This window comes from Phodopus roborovskii, unplaced genomic scaffold (assembly GCF_943737965.1).
Source record: "Phodopus roborovskii unplaced genomic scaffold, PHOROB, whole genome shotgun sequence".
NCBI lineage: Eukaryota > Metazoa > Chordata > Mammalia > Rodentia > Cricetidae > Phodopus > Phodopus roborovskii.
In genome coordinates, this window is record NW_026126571.1 from 18378232 (window position 1) to 18395837 (window position 17606).

At 39.4% G+C, this 17606-nt stretch overlaps 1 protein-coding gene across 1 annotated transcript in view; it reads right to left on the reverse strand.

Annotated features, from left to right (window-relative positions):
- Window positions 1-4561: 4561 nt before the first annotated feature.
- Avl9 (AVL9 cell migration associated) overlaps window positions 4562-17606 on the reverse strand; it is a 42485-nt gene continuing 29440 nt past the window's right edge. Inside the window, exons 11-16 of the mRNA XM_051203169.1 lie at window positions 17384-17518; window positions 15384-15603; window positions 13075-13192; window positions 12716-12769; window positions 12234-12322; window positions 4562-5346 (exon numbers count right to left, since the gene is read on the reverse strand). Coding sequence (XP_051059126.1) covers window positions 5231-5346; window positions 12234-12322; window positions 12716-12769; window positions 13075-13192; window positions 15384-15603; window positions 17384-17518 — 732 coding nt within the window. The 3' untranslated portion in view covers window positions 4562-5230. The remainder of the gene's footprint in view (window positions 5347-12233; window positions 12323-12715; window positions 12770-13074; window positions 13193-15383; window positions 15604-17383; window positions 17519-17606) is intronic.

Below are 17606 nucleotides of genomic sequence, written 5' to 3' on the forward strand. Positions count from 1 at the left end.
CTCGCGCGGTCTCATCACCTCTTAACCTGGATGAGGACAGGGACTCAGACTGAGCAGGTCACCAGGATGAGGAAGGAGATGGTTAGTGGTCAGCTCAACAGCTCCAAAACCCTTACAAGTCTTATGAAAGAACACTTAGCCTTGTACCATCACTCACATGTCCCCAGAAAAGGGACATTTATCGGCTTATTTCATGAATGTATCACAAAGGCCTTCCTTTATATAACAGTTGTAACAGAACCAGGGTACACAGAAAATGTGCTTGGAACCCTCAGTGTAATATTGTGAACCTTTCAAGTTCAGGTAGAGAAATGGGCTGCCTTAGTACTTAGTACTAAGTACTTAGTACTTCCCTGGCCTTGTCCATGAGGTGACTGATTACATGACCAACCTCCTTAGTACTTGTGTGGCATCATGTCTTCAGCGTTCCAAGACACCATAGGATTCTTCCTGCAGAGGTCACCGCTAGAAAGCTGAGGTCCCACCACAAGCAATGCCAGGAGGAGGCTATACAGGCAATGGGTCCTTCAGTTCACCTCTGTGCTGCTCTCTTGACAAATGAAGAATGCACTGTTGCCCAGTTGTGAAGACCAGAAACCACACAGACAACACGCAGATAAGTCTAGGAGATCAATAGCAAGTGTACAAGAGAAACAGGATAATTTTATTATCAGGTTTTGCTTCAAATAAAGGTACAATAGAATCTCTACAGTTCAGCATGATTAGACATGGCAAATGACAACAGAAATGAACCAGCACAAACGACAAAACTACTAGAGGAAAGGGAAGCCATTTCTCTGATAAAATATATACTATAGCTAAACTTCCTTAGAAACTACCTTCTAACCACTAAGTGCCTTCACCAAGTCGTTAATCAAATGCTTCCTAGATTTAGAAAATGATGATCAAGTGGACTGAAACATGCAATTCTTAATCTTGTTTCTCCAGCTACAAAAGAACAGTATTTCAAGAAAATAAAATATTTTCTAAGCTGTTTTCTGAAAACTTCAATGACCTTTTCTGGCTCAGTACCTGCCTTGAAATGTTCAAATGTTTGTATTGCACACAAAAGAAACTTGAGCAGCATAGTATGCACAAGAGAAGCTGATGAGAAATAAGATTGGAAACCCCCTTAAATTGTGTCCCATTTACATGATTTAAATATATAGTTTTCTGTATCTTTAATTAGTATAAGTAAAAAGGTAAATTTCTGAACAGCACAGAAATACAAATGTATCCAGAGTTTTACAAAATATATCCAACCCCTTAGACATGCACAACCTCTTAATTTTGGAGTATTATACTACATAAGGGAGCCAGTTTTTTCATAATGTAGGTAGGAAGTCATTTTTATGAAGTTATTTTATATGAAAAAATAAAGATGCACTTTCCTTTTCTTTCTGAAAAAAAGTTTGTGGAATGTTGGGAATTATGAAAAAGCAATTCCAAAGCAACGAAGTCAGAAGACTTGGAATGGGAAAGTCCTAATGGCACAGTGTGTCGTGAGGAGTGATAGTTATCTTTGAGTGATTCCAGGAGTATTTCGTCATAGTTAAGGGTTACCAAGAGATGGCATGGAAATCCATGAATGCTGGGCATTTCTCATCAAAGAACCAGAGTGCACAAAAGTTGCCACTTCAGAGATCCCAAGCAATGCCCTAATACACTAACAGGTTGGTGCAGTTAGCACCATAGATCAGTCAGCAGCTTCTGCCCTAGCAGGATGACTTCTGTGGAGGCTGCAGCAGATATCTGCCTGTGGGTAGGATCAGGATGTTGGCCTGCAGGACTTCCAAACTTATCACCAAGGGAGGGAAAGGGGCCACTGGCTGCTAACTCCCACAACATTTTCTCCATAAAATATACAGCTACCAGGAAAAGAATGTTATAGCTTCATTTAGAAACATAAATAGCTGATTACAATTCTAACTCCTTTAACGAACTCATACCTGAAATAGGTTAAACACTGATGTCAAAATACTCTCATTCAGACTTGAAATGCCCTGCTCCCCAGCCATGCAACACCCCAATTTTGTTTTAATTTGCTTTCTCCTTGAGTTTGTAAGGGAAGCAACTCTAAAAAACAGTAAGTGCTTAGTCCAAAACCTGGAAAGCAACAGGGTAAAGGAAGTCTTCCCTGTGGTCAAGAAGCCCCTGCTGTTTCTTAATTCAGGCTTGGGAGCTAGTGAACCATGAATGGATTTAGGGATGGACAATTCATACTCTTTATGAATCAAATATACATATAAAATTGCTCTCCACCTCTGTTACCTGCAGCTTCAGAATTTCTACTCATCTAGTCCACAGATTCACAGCTTTAATTCTGTCCCTTATCGATGTCACTGCCATTATGCTAGGAATGTCATGGGCTTCCTCATAACCACCTGGACAACAGTGCAGCTACCACCAATGTCTGCATCCTATAAACCTGAAAATTGTTGACTTTCAGTTCCTTGGGTCTAGTTACAAACACTCAGTTCTTAGACAGAAAAGCATTGTTAATCACTGGAGAAAAGTGTGGGTTTCAACAGCCACAACTCTACTGGCAAGCGTCGGAAGGCCTGGTGAGGGTTCCAGGGCTATGGTGCCAGTATTTGGAGACCACTCTTCAGTCTCTTGCTGGTGCCTAAAACAGTGTGTGGGCTCCCTGGGCTAAGGCCGGGTTTCCTAGTCTCCACACTGGCTTCAGCAGTGCCCTGCCAACAACAAAATGGCCTATGGACCTTGAAAAGTCAATGTTCCCTAAACCTGAAGGAAGCAGGCATATGGTCTTTTGACCATTCTAAGATGTTTTCTATTCCAAGAGAAGTTATTATATCCTGAAAGCCAGTAAAGTGACCATCTTAAGAGTTAAGTTTTCACTTACATTAAGAGAAGATTGAATTAAAATACACACTTAAGCCTAGCAGAGTGGTAAACTCCTATAACCCCAGGTATTTTGGAGACAGAGGCAGGAGGATGGCAATTTAGTGACCTGTGTAGTCAGACTGTGAGATTCAATGCAGGGGGACCCATACACACACTCAAATGGGGAATGTGATACAAAAACAGAATTAAATTTCATTTAACTTTTTTCCTCAAGTATATTCCAAGGTGAGCATTGCATTGCTTTTTAAGTGACAGCAGGCATTTACCCAGTCACACAAACCTGGTGTGAACTAAAGAATGAGTCATCATCTTATTGGCTAGCAATGCCAGTCACCACAGATACATCGCCGTGCTCCAGCCACATGAATGATAGATAGCACAACCCTGATTGAAATGCCTTTCAGCTTTGTGTGTCTTCATTACTTCTCTTTCAGATATTCCCTGGCTGAAACAAATGAATGGTATTCTCCCATTAAACTATTTATCTTGCATTAGCCAATTTATTCTCACTGGATTCTCTCAAGGTATTATGCTCAATTGAAAGTAGCTTGTATTTTGTGGTTTTGTGTGTAAGTACAAATCGTGAAGTTTTAAAGATATTAGATTATGACTATGTTCTTTTCATAGTCTTTAGTGTATTATAAGGAATAAATGAAATCAGTGTCCTTAATCAGGCCCCTTATTTTCCCAATGCTTGTAAATAATATGTAGATGTAATGATTATTCTACATGTCTTCTGTTACTAAAAAGGCAGGCCGTTCCCCAAAAGTAGTCCCTGAGAACACCTATTAAGGATCCCCTGAAAAACAAATGAAAGTTATAGATGACAAACACATGAACTCCAGCTGTGTACAAATCTTGAGAGGTTGACCAATTCTTGCCTGTAGTAACATGACACTGGCTACACTTTACCAAACAAATGATTCATGACATGCGTTTGGACTCATTCTCTTGCTTCTTACATTTCTATCATTGAAGGTGTGTGTGTGTGTGTGTGTGTGTGTGTGTGTGTGTGTGTGTTTGTGTGCGCGTGCGTGTGAGAGAGAGAGAGAAGTATGTAAGCATGTACAGTGACACACCACCCACACAGAGGTCAGAGGACAATTTTCAAGAGCTGGTTCTTTCCTTACACCTTGTTTTGAGGCAGGGTCTCTCTTGTTTCTGCCAATTCACTGCACACTCCAGGCTAGCTGGCCTGTGAACTTCCAGAAGATTATCCTGACTCTGACTCCCATCTCACTATAGGAACACTGGGATTATAGTTGTGGCTTTTTTGTGGGTCCCAGGGATCTGAAATCAGGTTGTCACGTTTGTACATTAAGCACTTTTACTCACTAAATCATTCCCTTGGCCCACTTCTTAGTTTTCCAAATGTGAGCTAGGTTGGGGTTTATACTTAACCTTTATTGGTCACCCTGTTTTTCTTTTAAAGGTGGTAGATCTGACTAAAGGAGGATTTCCAGTCAGGGAAGTAGGAAGGCCAAGTACCTTTGAAAGGCTCAATGAGATCCAATGGGCAACCATTCACACAAAGAAACAAGGCACACATTTTAGATACCAAAGTGCTGATCAAGACTACAACATAACTGGAGCTGATCATGCCAGCATGCGGGTTATTAGAATACCGCCCTACTGACATGTATGTGCCAGCCCTTCAGTGCTGCTGAGCCACCGCTGCTCTTCCCCCGCATGGTCACGGCCAGCAGGAGGGAAGCACAGTGGCATCTCTGCTGCCTCACACCGACTTTGTCAGGAAGAAATTCATCTAAAATGGCAACTCATCTTCAGAGCTTTCCCTTCTTGACTTTCACAGCTCTGGGAAGAAATGAGCTGGCAAATGTGTTTGGGGGTAGAAGGTTCCCTCCATGCCCCACTCCCACAGCAGAGTTAATGTAGGCCGGAATGCATAGTCCCTGTACTTTACAGGTACACTTTAGGGCTAACTTCAGAGAAAGTATGATAGCAATATAACTTAATTTTAGTCAATATAAATTACAATGGTCATCTAAATATTTAACCAGCAAAATAGAACAAAATATACATATTAAAATTTCTACGTAAACAAATGTACAATTTCAGAACTTAAAATTCACTAGAAGGTTCAATTGTGTACATTAATTAGGCTCAGAATGAAGTAAAAGTAGTCAATTTAACCCCCAACCTGGAAATCTAGTCCTGCTATGGTTGTGATTCATGTGTTCAGCATCCTGCAACATTCATTTAGACAGAGTGCAACTGTCCATGTAAACACTTTGCTATCTTGGTCCATGGGTATGGACCCATAGATAGAGGAGACCCTGGGAGCAACAGATGGGGAGGGAACATTACACCTTAGAGAACAAAGCAACTTCTGCTGTTGGCCTCAGGGCTTCCCGTTGGGTGGCTCAGGAAGACTCTGAGGGGTAGATGTGGTGAAAGTAGATAGCCATGAAGACATAGCTGTCTTTGCACTGGAAAAAGCGCCTCCCACTGACTGGCCTGTGAGGAAAAACAAAAGGAAAACTATATGAACTTAATAAAAAGGTTTAATTTTTTACATGCTGGGAATGGAACTTAGGGAGTGCTTTAATATTGCACCACACCTCTGGCCTATACTTAATATTTGTTAAGACACAATGAAAACACAACAACCATGAATAAGGGTAAATCACTGAAACACAGTAAAATGAAACAGGTACTAAAATACCATTTAAATCTTCAGTTCAAAATAACTCTTTTAATGGAAATGTCTTAAAGACAACCAAGTAATTTGTAACCAAAGGAGGAACATTAGGTACTTTGTAGGGGTTAATAACAGTATTTTATAGACATAGCACTAGCAACTCTGTGAATCAGAATTATCTGAAGAGTTTGTTTAATAAGTCCAACATGGGGCTGCAGAAATGTCTTAGGAGTTAAGATCATTTACTGTTCTTCCAGAGGACCTAAGTTAGGCTCTTAGTACCCGTATCAGTTAACTCATAAACCACCTTTAATTCTAGCTCCTAGGGATCCAATGCTTCTAGCCTTCATGGTCTCACAAACACACACACCTGCACATATTCATACAGAACACACACACACACACACACACACACACACACACACACACACTCACACTCACACACATACAAAATCTATGTACCTTAAAAGCTGAGTAACCACTTTCTTATACTGGAAGAAAATCTAAAACTGGTATATTAAACCAAGAAACACAGAACCCTGCAGGCCTCAAGTCTTTGTTGTTTTAAAGAATATTCTCTTCAAAGCTGCTGTGAATGTGAAATTATTTGAGTTGCTGCTATTGCGACTTAATTAGCAGCAGCAGCAACACTGAAAACCAAATGCAAGTGTCCTCCCTATCTTGTGGCTTCAGTCCTGAATTTGAGTTCCCTGCCATCTAACTCTTCAGAATTAAAGTAGGTAAACATTCAATGGAATATTCTAGAAATAAATGACTTATACATTTCCAGGCTGTTCTAAGTGGTGATGGCCCATCACACTCCCATCCATCCCTGTTCCTGCTTATGTCCCCTTTTGTCTAATGTATACATGCTCATTCTCCTGTCTACCTGTCATGTGGTAGACACCTGGTTATCAGACCGACTCCCATGGCATGCTGCTTGCTTTTTTATCAACTAAACACAAACCTAGACATGTCTAGGAAGGAAATTTTTTTTTTCTTGGTTTTTTGAGACAGGGTTTCTCTGTGTAGCTCTAGGTGCCTTGGAATTAGTTCTGTAGACCAGGCTGGCCTCAAACTCACAGCAATCTACATGTCTTTGTCTCCTGAGTGCTGGGATTAAAGGTGTGTGCCACCACTGCCTGAAAGAGGGAATCTTAAATGACAAAACGTTCCTGACAGATTGGCCTGGAGGTCAAGCCAGATACTCAATCTGCACAGAGGTCCTAGCCTCACTGCTTAGCAGTTTTTTTGCTCATGCAGACAAAAAAGACTAGACATGCAGCAAAAGAGGTCCTGATGGAAAAATGTATAGACAGGATTCAATGTGTGTAGGCTTAAGAAAGAAAGTAAAGGTATGGACAGTCATAGAAGTAAATATTTTAAAAATAATTAAGTTTTTAAAGAGAGTAAATGTACTATAAAAGAAAAACGCCATGTAAGATGGGAAATACAAAGGGAGTCTGGATCCTATATAGTACTGGCTGATTTTAATTTTCTGTATGCTGACAAGCAAACAACAGTGGCTTAGGAGACATGGGATTGTGAACAGTACAGCTGCAGTCCACAATATCATACAGTGAGATTTCAACTGACAAATCTACCAGGCTAACCCATGAGAATTATCACCAGTGTGTTCCACTGGAGAGAAACCCCATTTACAAAGCCTTGGGGATACCTGTCTTTTCAACAGTCACAGTCATCCCGGTAAAGCCCTTGTGAAAGCATAGTGCTCCTCCTTTTTCATAGTCTCCCAGCAGTGTATTAATCAATTACTGGGCACTACTCCTTGTTGTTCTGTAAACTATGTAACTGTCTCCCACACTGTGGGGCCCTGGTGTGAAAGTGTTCACACAGTCAAGGAAACCTTTGTTCTCATAGTCACAGCCACTTAACTTAAAGGATAGCTCCTACAATTATCTCCTATGGCAGGGCACCTGACAAGGAGAGGAGCCTTGCAAATACCACATTCAGAGCTTCAATAGACAGGGACTGAGCAGGAGACAGGCATGTCTGCTCCCACTGACAAGCAGGACTGGACAGCACCGATTCCTCTAACAGCTAACTCTTGAGAGTGCAGCCTACTGGCCCCTGCTCTACCTTAACAAGCTATCAATATTTTGTACTCAATTCTACTGTTATAATACCTTAATTAATCTAGGAAACTGTTTGTGTCTTTACTCCTAAGATTCAGGTAAAAGCATCTGATTGCTTAGCCAGCTCCAGAGAAAGGAGTCCCTTCTCACCAGAGTGTCAGCGGTACCAATGCTCTGACAATCAGCCCACAGCGTGGCTGGAAGCTGCAGCTTCTGGCTCTCACATAGCCTCTCCCCTTGATCTAGTCCTGGGAGAATTCACTAGCATTTGGCAAAAATGCTAATACAGATCAAGGTCCATTTTCCTTCTACAGTTTATACGAGTCACCATGGCTACTCTTGATGCTGTTTCCAGCTACCGCGAAAGCGAAAGTGAGACCCAATACATAGTGATTCTTCCTTTTAAAAACATTAAAAAATTCTAATGTTCCTTCTTTTACATTTATCAGTTATAGATTTCCAGTGTAACTGACCACATAAATGTAGCTTCATGTACTAATATCACTTTCTCCCTTCTTAGTGATCCCATTTAACCCTTCATCCACCTCTTGAATTTTGCCTAGACACCGCACAAATCACATACCCACTGAGATGTGAGGTGCCTGCTTTTCTCAAGATTTTATCTGCCTTCCTGATTCTCAGAGATATGCATGCCTGGTATTTTTGCAATTGTCAGAGAATTGCTAATTGTACATGTAAGGGGTATATAAACGGGAAGCCTTATGGGATGTGGAACCCCCTGCACCCTTTGAAGAATAAAGAGCCATTCAAGGAATGTATGTGAGCCTGTTTGTTTCCCTTCACCTGCAGACCGTTTTAGCCAAGCCTTACCAGCTTGCTGTAAGCCCCTAGAGGTGGCTGTAAGCCCCTGAGAGGACACTGAGGCTGGAACTCGGAGGTCCTCATTACAGTACTGCAAAATTGAATCAACTAAGATACTTTAGGTCTACCTTGACTTGTAAAAAGAAAAAAAAAGTATTTGTCAAATGGAAATTAAAAAAAAAAAAAAGCTTTGGAGTTTTGTTCCCACTGGAGATGAAAGGTTGTGGATTCTTTCAGGAATAATATGGATCAGGTTTGATCAAGGAAGGCCTCCTAAATCTTGACGGGTGTTACTGCTGGCCTTTCCAGGACTTGGCCATTATCTCAAACTTTCTCAGGGACTCCTATAAGATGCCTTCACCCACAGACACCAGGAAGTAGTTTGGAGAAAACAATGCCCACATTCGCAAGAGTTGGGGGGTGTGGATGGTCTTTGGTTATTTGTTGGGCTGTGGATGTTTGCTATCACTTACAGGAATATAGTATATTTTTGTTACACTGTACATAGGTTTCTACTTTTGTTTAAGGTTTTGCACCTATGCAGTTCATTTACAAATACAAGGTAAAGTTACAGTTTTTGAAACCTATTATAAATTATTTAGGATATCAAGAACATAGGTTAGTAGTCACCTATAGCAGTCAAATTTGTAAATATATTATAGGAATGTTTTCAAGATCATATAGAGATATTTTAGACAAATGGTTTTCACACACTTCAAAGACCTACATAACATAGCATTTAAAATGCTTTGTTAATCTAAGGTTTTTTTTTTTTTTTTTTTTTTTTTTTAAAAATAATAGTGAGACACATCTGCTCCTGGCAGTACCAATTTACTTCAGAGACAATGATGTGCATTGAAGAAAATCGTTATGGGGTTTGCTCTCAATGTGGCAAGGTAAGCCACTGGGCAAAGAAATCACTCTGCCTTTGACTAATGACAATGTGTTGTGCAGACTGGACATGCAGGACACACAGGAAAGACTGTTGAGCTTTGCCAAAACAAGGCAGGACAGTCCATCAAAATTTCTGCTTCACACAAGTCTGCCAGGTAGTCTGCAGGACACAGAGGAAATTGACTGACAAACTTTGCCAATGCAAGGTTGGACAGTCCTTCAAATTTCCTGCTTCACTGAAAAGTCTGCCAGATACTGTAGGTCTTAGGCTGAAGATGGATTTCCCAAAATTGCAGAGAAACTTCGGGTGACTGTCCAGGCAGGCAGATGTCTCTGTCATTTCTAGAGTTTTGGAAGTTGCTTGCAATGTTCTTCCTGTTTATTCAGGTAATATTATACTCTTCTGGAGTATTTGGAGTTAAAGACTAGATAGTTATAATTACAGTTTTCCTTAGTTATGATAGTATACTAGGTGTAAAACTTTGGATTCACTAAGATAGGCTAGATAATGCTTTATATCTCTGACTATGCTAACTACAAATGGACAGATATTGTAAGTGTAATTCTTACTTGATAACTGTTTTTGTTGCATGTAGTTTTACTATGCTAAAGTTACAACCTTTCATTTATTTATTTATGTTTTGTTTGGAGACAGGGTTTCTCTGTATTGCTTTGGAGCCTGTCCTGGAAGTAATTCCGTAGATCAGGCTGGCCTAGAACTCACAGAGATTCACCTGCTTTTGCCTCCCAAGTGCTAGGATTAAAGGTATGTTCCACCAATGCTCAGCATATTTATTTAGACAAAAAGGGGGAAATGTGGAAAGTTATTTTAAGGTTTAATATTTGTTTATGCTATGGAACATTTGTTTTAAAGATGCAAAGATGTGTTGCAGTCTTTTATGTTGCATTTGTTTAACTCTGAGAAGTCGAGTTACTTTGCCTGTCTAAAACACCTGATGGTTTAATAAAGAGCCGAACAGCCAATAGTGAGGCAGGAGAAAGGATAGGCAGGGCTGGCAGGCAGAGACAATAGATATGAGGAGAAATCTGGGGGGAAGAGGAAATGATCGAAGAGCAAAAAGGACGATAAACAACCACACATATATCAAATCCCATTCCTCTGGCAATAAAATGAATTTAAAAGTAGGGCTATATGTTCTATGCCTTTTAAAATGAGTTCATAGAGTCCTTTCACTATCTTTCTACAGGTGTAAAGAATGTTAGCTACCAAGATGACTATGCATATGTTTGAATGTTTTGTCCTTGCATGGTAGTGCTATTTTGGTAGTTCTTTGGTGAGGCTTTGGGATTTTATCTGTTTCCAGTTCCAGCTCCATGCTTCCTAATCCACTAGGATCAAAGGAATAGCCACGTGCTCACACTGTTATGAATTCCATCACAGCTTTGCCGACGAACTGTAGGCACCCTTTAAAACTGTACACTAAAGCAAACTTTTCCCTTGCTTCTTCTATTAGGTATGGTTAAAGTGGTGAAAAGGTAACTCTGGTTTCTAGGTTTGAAACTGGATCAAAATAACAGGTTAAAAATATAGAAATCAGGAGCTGGGTGTGGTGGTGCATACCTTTAATTCCAGTATTTTGGAGGCAGAGGCAGGCAGATCTCTTTGAGTTCAAGACCATCATGGTCTATATAACAAGTTGCAATTTAGCTACAGTTATGCAGTGAGACCCTGTCTCAAAACAATAATATCAAAAAACAAAACAAAACAAAAAACCCAAAACCAAACTGAAAATACCAACCAACCAAAACAAACAGACAAAAGAAAGGGAGGGAAGAGGAAATAAAGAATTTATTCAGATTCAACAAGGAATATCCTCTTAAAATATTTTTAAGTGGCTGGGTGTTGGTAATGCAAGCCTTTAATCCCAGCACTCAAGAGGCAGAGGCACATGGATCTCTATGAGTTTGAGGCCAGCGTGGTCTACAGAAAAAGTTCTAGGACAAGCTCCAAAGCAATAGAGAAACCCTGTCTCAAAAGAGCCCCCCCACACACACAAAAATTTTTTTATGTGAACAAAATGCTAGGCACAGAAGGATATATGTAACATGCTATGATTTATCTAGCTTTGGGTATCTGGTTAATACTGGCCTCATAAAATGAGGTGGAAAGTGTTACCTCATTCACTACTTTCTGAAAGGTTTTGTATATAATTTGTGTTATTTCTTCCTTAAACATCTAAGAGAATTTCAAAGAGAAGCTTGTACTCTCAGCACCTGGGATGCTGAGTCAGGAGGATCCAGAGTTAGAGGCTAAGAAGGGCTACAAAATGATACTGCCTTAACAAAAAGAAGGGACCAAGTAAGAGAAAGAAAGAATTTAAAAGCAACTCATGTTGGATGTGGATAAGTTAGAAACCTTCAACCAGGTTTTAATTTCTTCAGTAGAACCAGGGTTAGTTTGATTTTAAATTCCTTATTTGTTTTTATCTTTCAAGGAATTTGTCCATCTATGTTAAGTTTGTTGACATAAAATTATTCACAAGCTTCCTTTGTCCTTTCAGTTCCTGTGAATCTACAGTGAAGACACTGCTTCAGTGTCTCTTTTAGCCTTCCACTTGGAAAACACAATTGCCTTCCTTTTTTTTAAGACTGACATTTTTTTGAGACAGTTTTTCTCTGTAGCTTTGGAGGCTGTCCTGGAACTCACACCGTAGACCAGGATGGCCTTAAACTCACAGAGACCCACCTGCCTCTGCCTTTCAAGCGCTTTGATTAAAGTTGTGAGCCACCGCCTGGTTAAGACTGACAATTTTAAAATTCCCTTTGTATTATATGATCCACAAATGTCTATAACTTTATTTTAATGACCTACACATTGAAGAGAGAAATGGATACATGTGACAGCAGTCTCTGTTGAGAGTGTGCCTTACCGACAGCTTTTCCTGTTTGTACCACATTCCGGCTAGTTGTAACCATGACATTGCCAATTTTTTTGCCACGTTCACTGTTCTGAACAGAACTAAGGAAAGAAATACAATTTTTAAAAATCTCATACATTTGAGAACACCCACAACCAAATACTCTATTATCATCCCAAATTAGTACTGGGAAAATAAAAAGCAAAATTATTATGAGTAAATTTCAGAATGTACTAAAAGAACACAAGAATGAGCTAGGAGGTGAGGGCATAAAGACGTATCTCCTTTTCAGACATGGTTTTCTGAGAGCATGTTATCAAATGGGTTACTCTCTGAAACACAAGACCATCAAGCAGATAAAAAAAAAAAAAAAAAAAAAAAAAAACCAAACCACAAAAAACAAAAAACAAAACAAACAAAAAAACCCAACTGACAATGAAACACATGGCACATACTCAGACAGAATAATTTCCCCTTACTCTGTAAGTACTCACTGTGAGAATCTGAGTTTCATGTCTGACACTGAGTATTGGCCTTGAAAAGGATGGCTGTAAAACAAAGTTTAAGTTTAGATTAAGAGTACATCATCAATAATGCTGCAAAGAGCAGTCACAGGTACTGTCAGTAACCTCTTTGGGGGACACAAGCGGACACAGTGTTCTCAAACTGACAGTGGGGCCCTGTACATCATTCCTAATATAAGCTCTAGAAGTGACTCAACAGTTTTGAGCTCTATCTTCTGTTAGAGGTAGACATGTGTGCAGAAGCTACATGGTGAGACTGTCTCAATAACAAAGGACTTTCTTTGAAAAGCAGCCATTTTCCATCCCACCCATCTAGAGGATGTACTTACTTTGGGTTTATCTCTGAAAGTGCTGGGTGCTTATTGCTGTTCCATACCCTGTAGTTGTGAGTATTCTTCCAGGCAGCAACAAAAGTCGTTCCATAGTCTGATAACATCTTTTCATTATCTGCCAAGTAAATGGTTTAAAGAAGTTGAGCTGGACCACAGCCATCTGGGCACAAAGATTAAAACCATAAAGGGTGAAAGCAGAGTATTAAGTCCCACTCCCACAAAGTGGGGACACAGCCTACAGGTGTCAGCAAACTTAAGTTTAGTTCTGGAAATTCTGTTAAGAAGCTATGTAGCCACTGGCAAGTCACTTAATCACTCAGAACTTCATCTTAAGTGGAAAATAAGAGAACTGAGCCAAACCTTTTCCAAGGCTCTCTACAACTCCAAAATGTTTTCATGTTTTCCTTACCATTACAAAGATTATACTACTTACTGAACAAAAACTACAGACTTGACATTAAGTAGACTTACTGGCATAAACAGTTAGAATCTCTTCACAAATGTCAGAAGAGTTAAGACAAGCAAGTAAACTGCTTCTTTACTCACGTTTCCTTTGTTTGGACTTGTCTCAATATTTGGTGCGTCACTCTTGATTATCCAAGCATTGTACAGTCAAAAATACTTAACACAGGATTTTCACATTAATGCTAAATTAGCTTCTGCCTTTGTTGATACCATGGGGAAGTGTCAATGCAGAGCACTGTTCTGCTTGCAGGGACTGATCCAAAAAGCTATTGCCTCACATTTATCACACAGGCATTCACGTTTGCTGTTTTGTTTTTGAGATAAGGTTTTGCTATGTACTCGGGTTTGCTTCAAACTCTTGTAACCCTTCTGGTCTCGGCTTTCTTCTGTCCAGGTAGGTGTTAACTGAGGCATGTGCCACCATGGCTGGCTATGTTATTTACTTTGAAGATGAAATGCAAGTAGCTTTTACTAGGAAAGGCTAGGAGACAGTTGCATCTACAGCTTAAAGGTATGTTTCCACAAGATATTCCTGCAGCTAATTCTCCTCTCCTGATGGTGCTGGGGAATGGACTTGAACCAGACAGCTGGAGCCTCTCAACCATATGGATGAACAAGCTAATGGCATCCCCCCCCCCACATTCTATCTTCTGTATTGGAATGTCTGGGATTACTATTAAGGTAAAACTTAATTACTAGCTATAAAATGAGTTGGGTAGTGGTGATGCATGACTTTAATCCCAGCACTGAGGAGGCAGACATAGGTGGATCTCTGGGTTCAAAGCTAGCCTACAGAGTGAATCTACAGAGCGCGTTCAGGACATAGAAAAACCTTAAATAAATAATAATAATAAAAAGAGTATTAGCTATAGTGTTCAGAACAGACGTTCGACCTTACATGTATTACTATTATTATATTACCTGTGTAGCTTTGGCTGCCCTGGAACTTGCTCTGTAGACCAGGCTGCCTGCCTGTGCCTCCTGAGTGCTGGGATTAAAGGTGAGTGCCGCAGCCACCACCGCCTGGCACAAGATTATTTAACCCACCCTGGCAGATGGGAGTGAGAGTAACGATTGAAAGCCCCGATGACTCAAGTGCAAACCCTCTTCATGACAGTGTGGACACGCACTTTCACAGGTTATAACAAGGCAAACTGCAAGTTAAATGAACCTCACTGCTATTTAAAACAAAAGTAATATAATTTTTCAGTAATGACAACTGAAAAATATTCTAAAATGTACTTTTGCGACAAGTCTACAAGTATTTGTCAAGAGTTCTAGGGTTCCAAAGCTCCACTTCAAGTTCATATTATTTTCTAAGTAGAATAAAGTAGTTTTAACCTGAAATATATGTTTACTTGGCCTATTTTAACCATTTAACAAAAAAAAAATATATGTTTTTGAAGGTCACTCAGAATGATTTGCAATAATTCCTTTAAAATATTTCTTCAGTTAACTTAAAAATGCATAAGCAGTTTATAAACATTGTCAAATACTGACATTTCCTTTGATACAAAATAATCAGCATCCAAGTTGAAGTGAAAACAATCAGTACTGTCTTAACACATGTTGATGTCTCTATCACAAGGAAGGGTAACAGTCAGAAAACATGCTTACATAGACTCACTTTTGTAAAGGCTACTGTAAGCCATAAAACCAAAGTTCAAAACATAAGAAAAAGGTTTGCTAAGATAAAGTATTCAAAATGTCAGAGCTGTTATGTCTATTTGAATAAGGGGTGATTTTCTACAATGAATACCTCTTTCTTATGCAACTCAAAATATCCATAAACACCAGAACATGAAAATTTATGGGAAGAAATGTGGTTGTTTGCTTCTTACCTAACTGCAGTGTAGCAGCCAGCAGAGCATGGATATAGACTGCAAATTGGGCCCGGATCCATTCGTCCCCTCCTTCCCAGCCTGTGCCATCCAGGAAGACATCATCTCGGTTCTCAGTCACATGCCTCACTAGGTAATCTGCGAACCTTAGGTCTGCTGTGGTTGGGTTAAGCAGCTTCCTAAGTTCTGGATCGTGGATCTGGATCAGTGCTTCCTCTACCTACAAGAGTACCCAGGTACAAGTCAGAGCTGGGACAATCACACAGACATCCATGTCACACTTTAAAAAGAAAAACTGGGAAATAAAAAGTTGGAAATAAAAAGAAAATATGAGTAACAGTATTCTCAAAGACGAGTCTAAGAAAGAGACAGGTTTTTACATACTTTTACATACAGGTTTCTATATACTTTTACTTTTATAAAAAATGACTTTTTTATTTTTAGAAAATACAGGCAGAGGAGCATAGATGACTCAGTGGCCAAGAGCACTTGCTGTCTTAGAGAGGATCTGAGTTTGTTTTACAGCACCTGCGTGGTTGCTTATATGCATGGTTAACTCCAGTTCCGGGGAGTGTGACACCCTCTTCTGACCCCCACCGGCACCAGTGTGCACACAGTACACACATATACATATGTGTAGGCAAAATAAGCACTTGTATACTTAAAAAAAAAAAAACATGACTTACTTAAAAAGATACATGTGCAAATAAGAACATGACTTTGAACTATAAAAGTAATTCATACTTTTAAAAATATTTGGCAGTGCAAGTATTTGGGGAAACGTAGATATATACACAATGAAACTTGCCCTTATATTAACACAGAAAAGAACAAGCTTAGTTATAAGTTCTTTAAATTTTTCCATTTTGAGGGCATGTATACTTCAATATATTTCAAATACTGTACAAAAAGACTACCTTGCAAGGTTCTGTTTCGTTCTTTAGCTGTGGTGATTAAACTCAGGACCTCAGGCATACTTAGCAACTGCTGTACCCGTATACTCACCCCCAAATGTTAGCTTTAGATGAGGTAATAAAACATCTATCAAACAACGTCGGAAAGTTAAAGCACTTTGTGATTCTCTCAACTGTACCCTCTTATTTGGTATATAATGTTTTTCCCCCTCACTCAAATTTGGGATAATAAATATAATTTTGAATCTTAGACTTTTCATTTGCTATATTTCAACCATTTTCGCACAATGTATAAACTTTCTGTCAGTAATTATAAAAGCTTTAGTGATGTTAAAATTGTGAAATTAATTGAGTAATTAAAAAATTTAAATATAGCTGGGCAGAGGTGGCCCACAGCTTTAATCCCAGTACTCAGGAGGCAGAGGCTGGCAGATCTCTGTGAGTTCCAGGGCAGCCTGGGCTACAGAGCATGTTTCTGGACAGATTCCAAAGCCACACAGAGAAACTGTCTCAAAAACACAAAAACAACAGCAAGAAATTTAAATATGTCGATAAGGTATCAAATATCTACTCTGAACTTCCATAACATAAGGAACATATTAAGCAGGATAAATTAGTTTGAAATTTGTTTAAATTAGTTTGAAAATTTCACATTTTAATAAGGCACTGAGACCATGTTGGGTTGGTTTACTCAGGCTGGAATCCTTGCTCAAGCATTTATCAGTTGTTTGATAATGGGAAAAATAACTTAACTTGTGTACCTTAGGTGCTGCTATCTTATAGGGCTGTTAGGAAAATTAGATCAGTTAGTACACATAAAGTAAGGAAGCACAGTGAAGTATGCCTTTAATCCCAACATTTGGGAGGCAGATTTCTGAGTTTCAGGGCAGGATACACAGAGAGGCCCTGTTTCAAAACAAAACAAAGAAAAACAAAAACCCAAAACAAACAAAAATATATAATTAAAATTACTGGAGTAGTGCAAACGTTATTTTCTTTATTAGTGCTGTTACTATAGCTTCACAATTACATTTAGGAAAGGAAGAAGTGAGTTGGCAGGCCAAGTATATACTCAGACAAACGTACTTCCACAATGGCATCACTGAGGTGCTTCTGTTGTCGAAAGAGGATGTTAGTAGCTCCAGCCACAAATCCCCGGACAGTGACATCAGAGAGAAGATGATGCTGCTGCAACGCCATGTAAGGCAAACACAGATATCCCTGTGGATTATAAGAGCAACAGAAAAGAACAGAAGAGTCAAAAAAAAAAAAAAAAACAGCTACTTCTCTTTTCAAGCTAAAAGCAGAA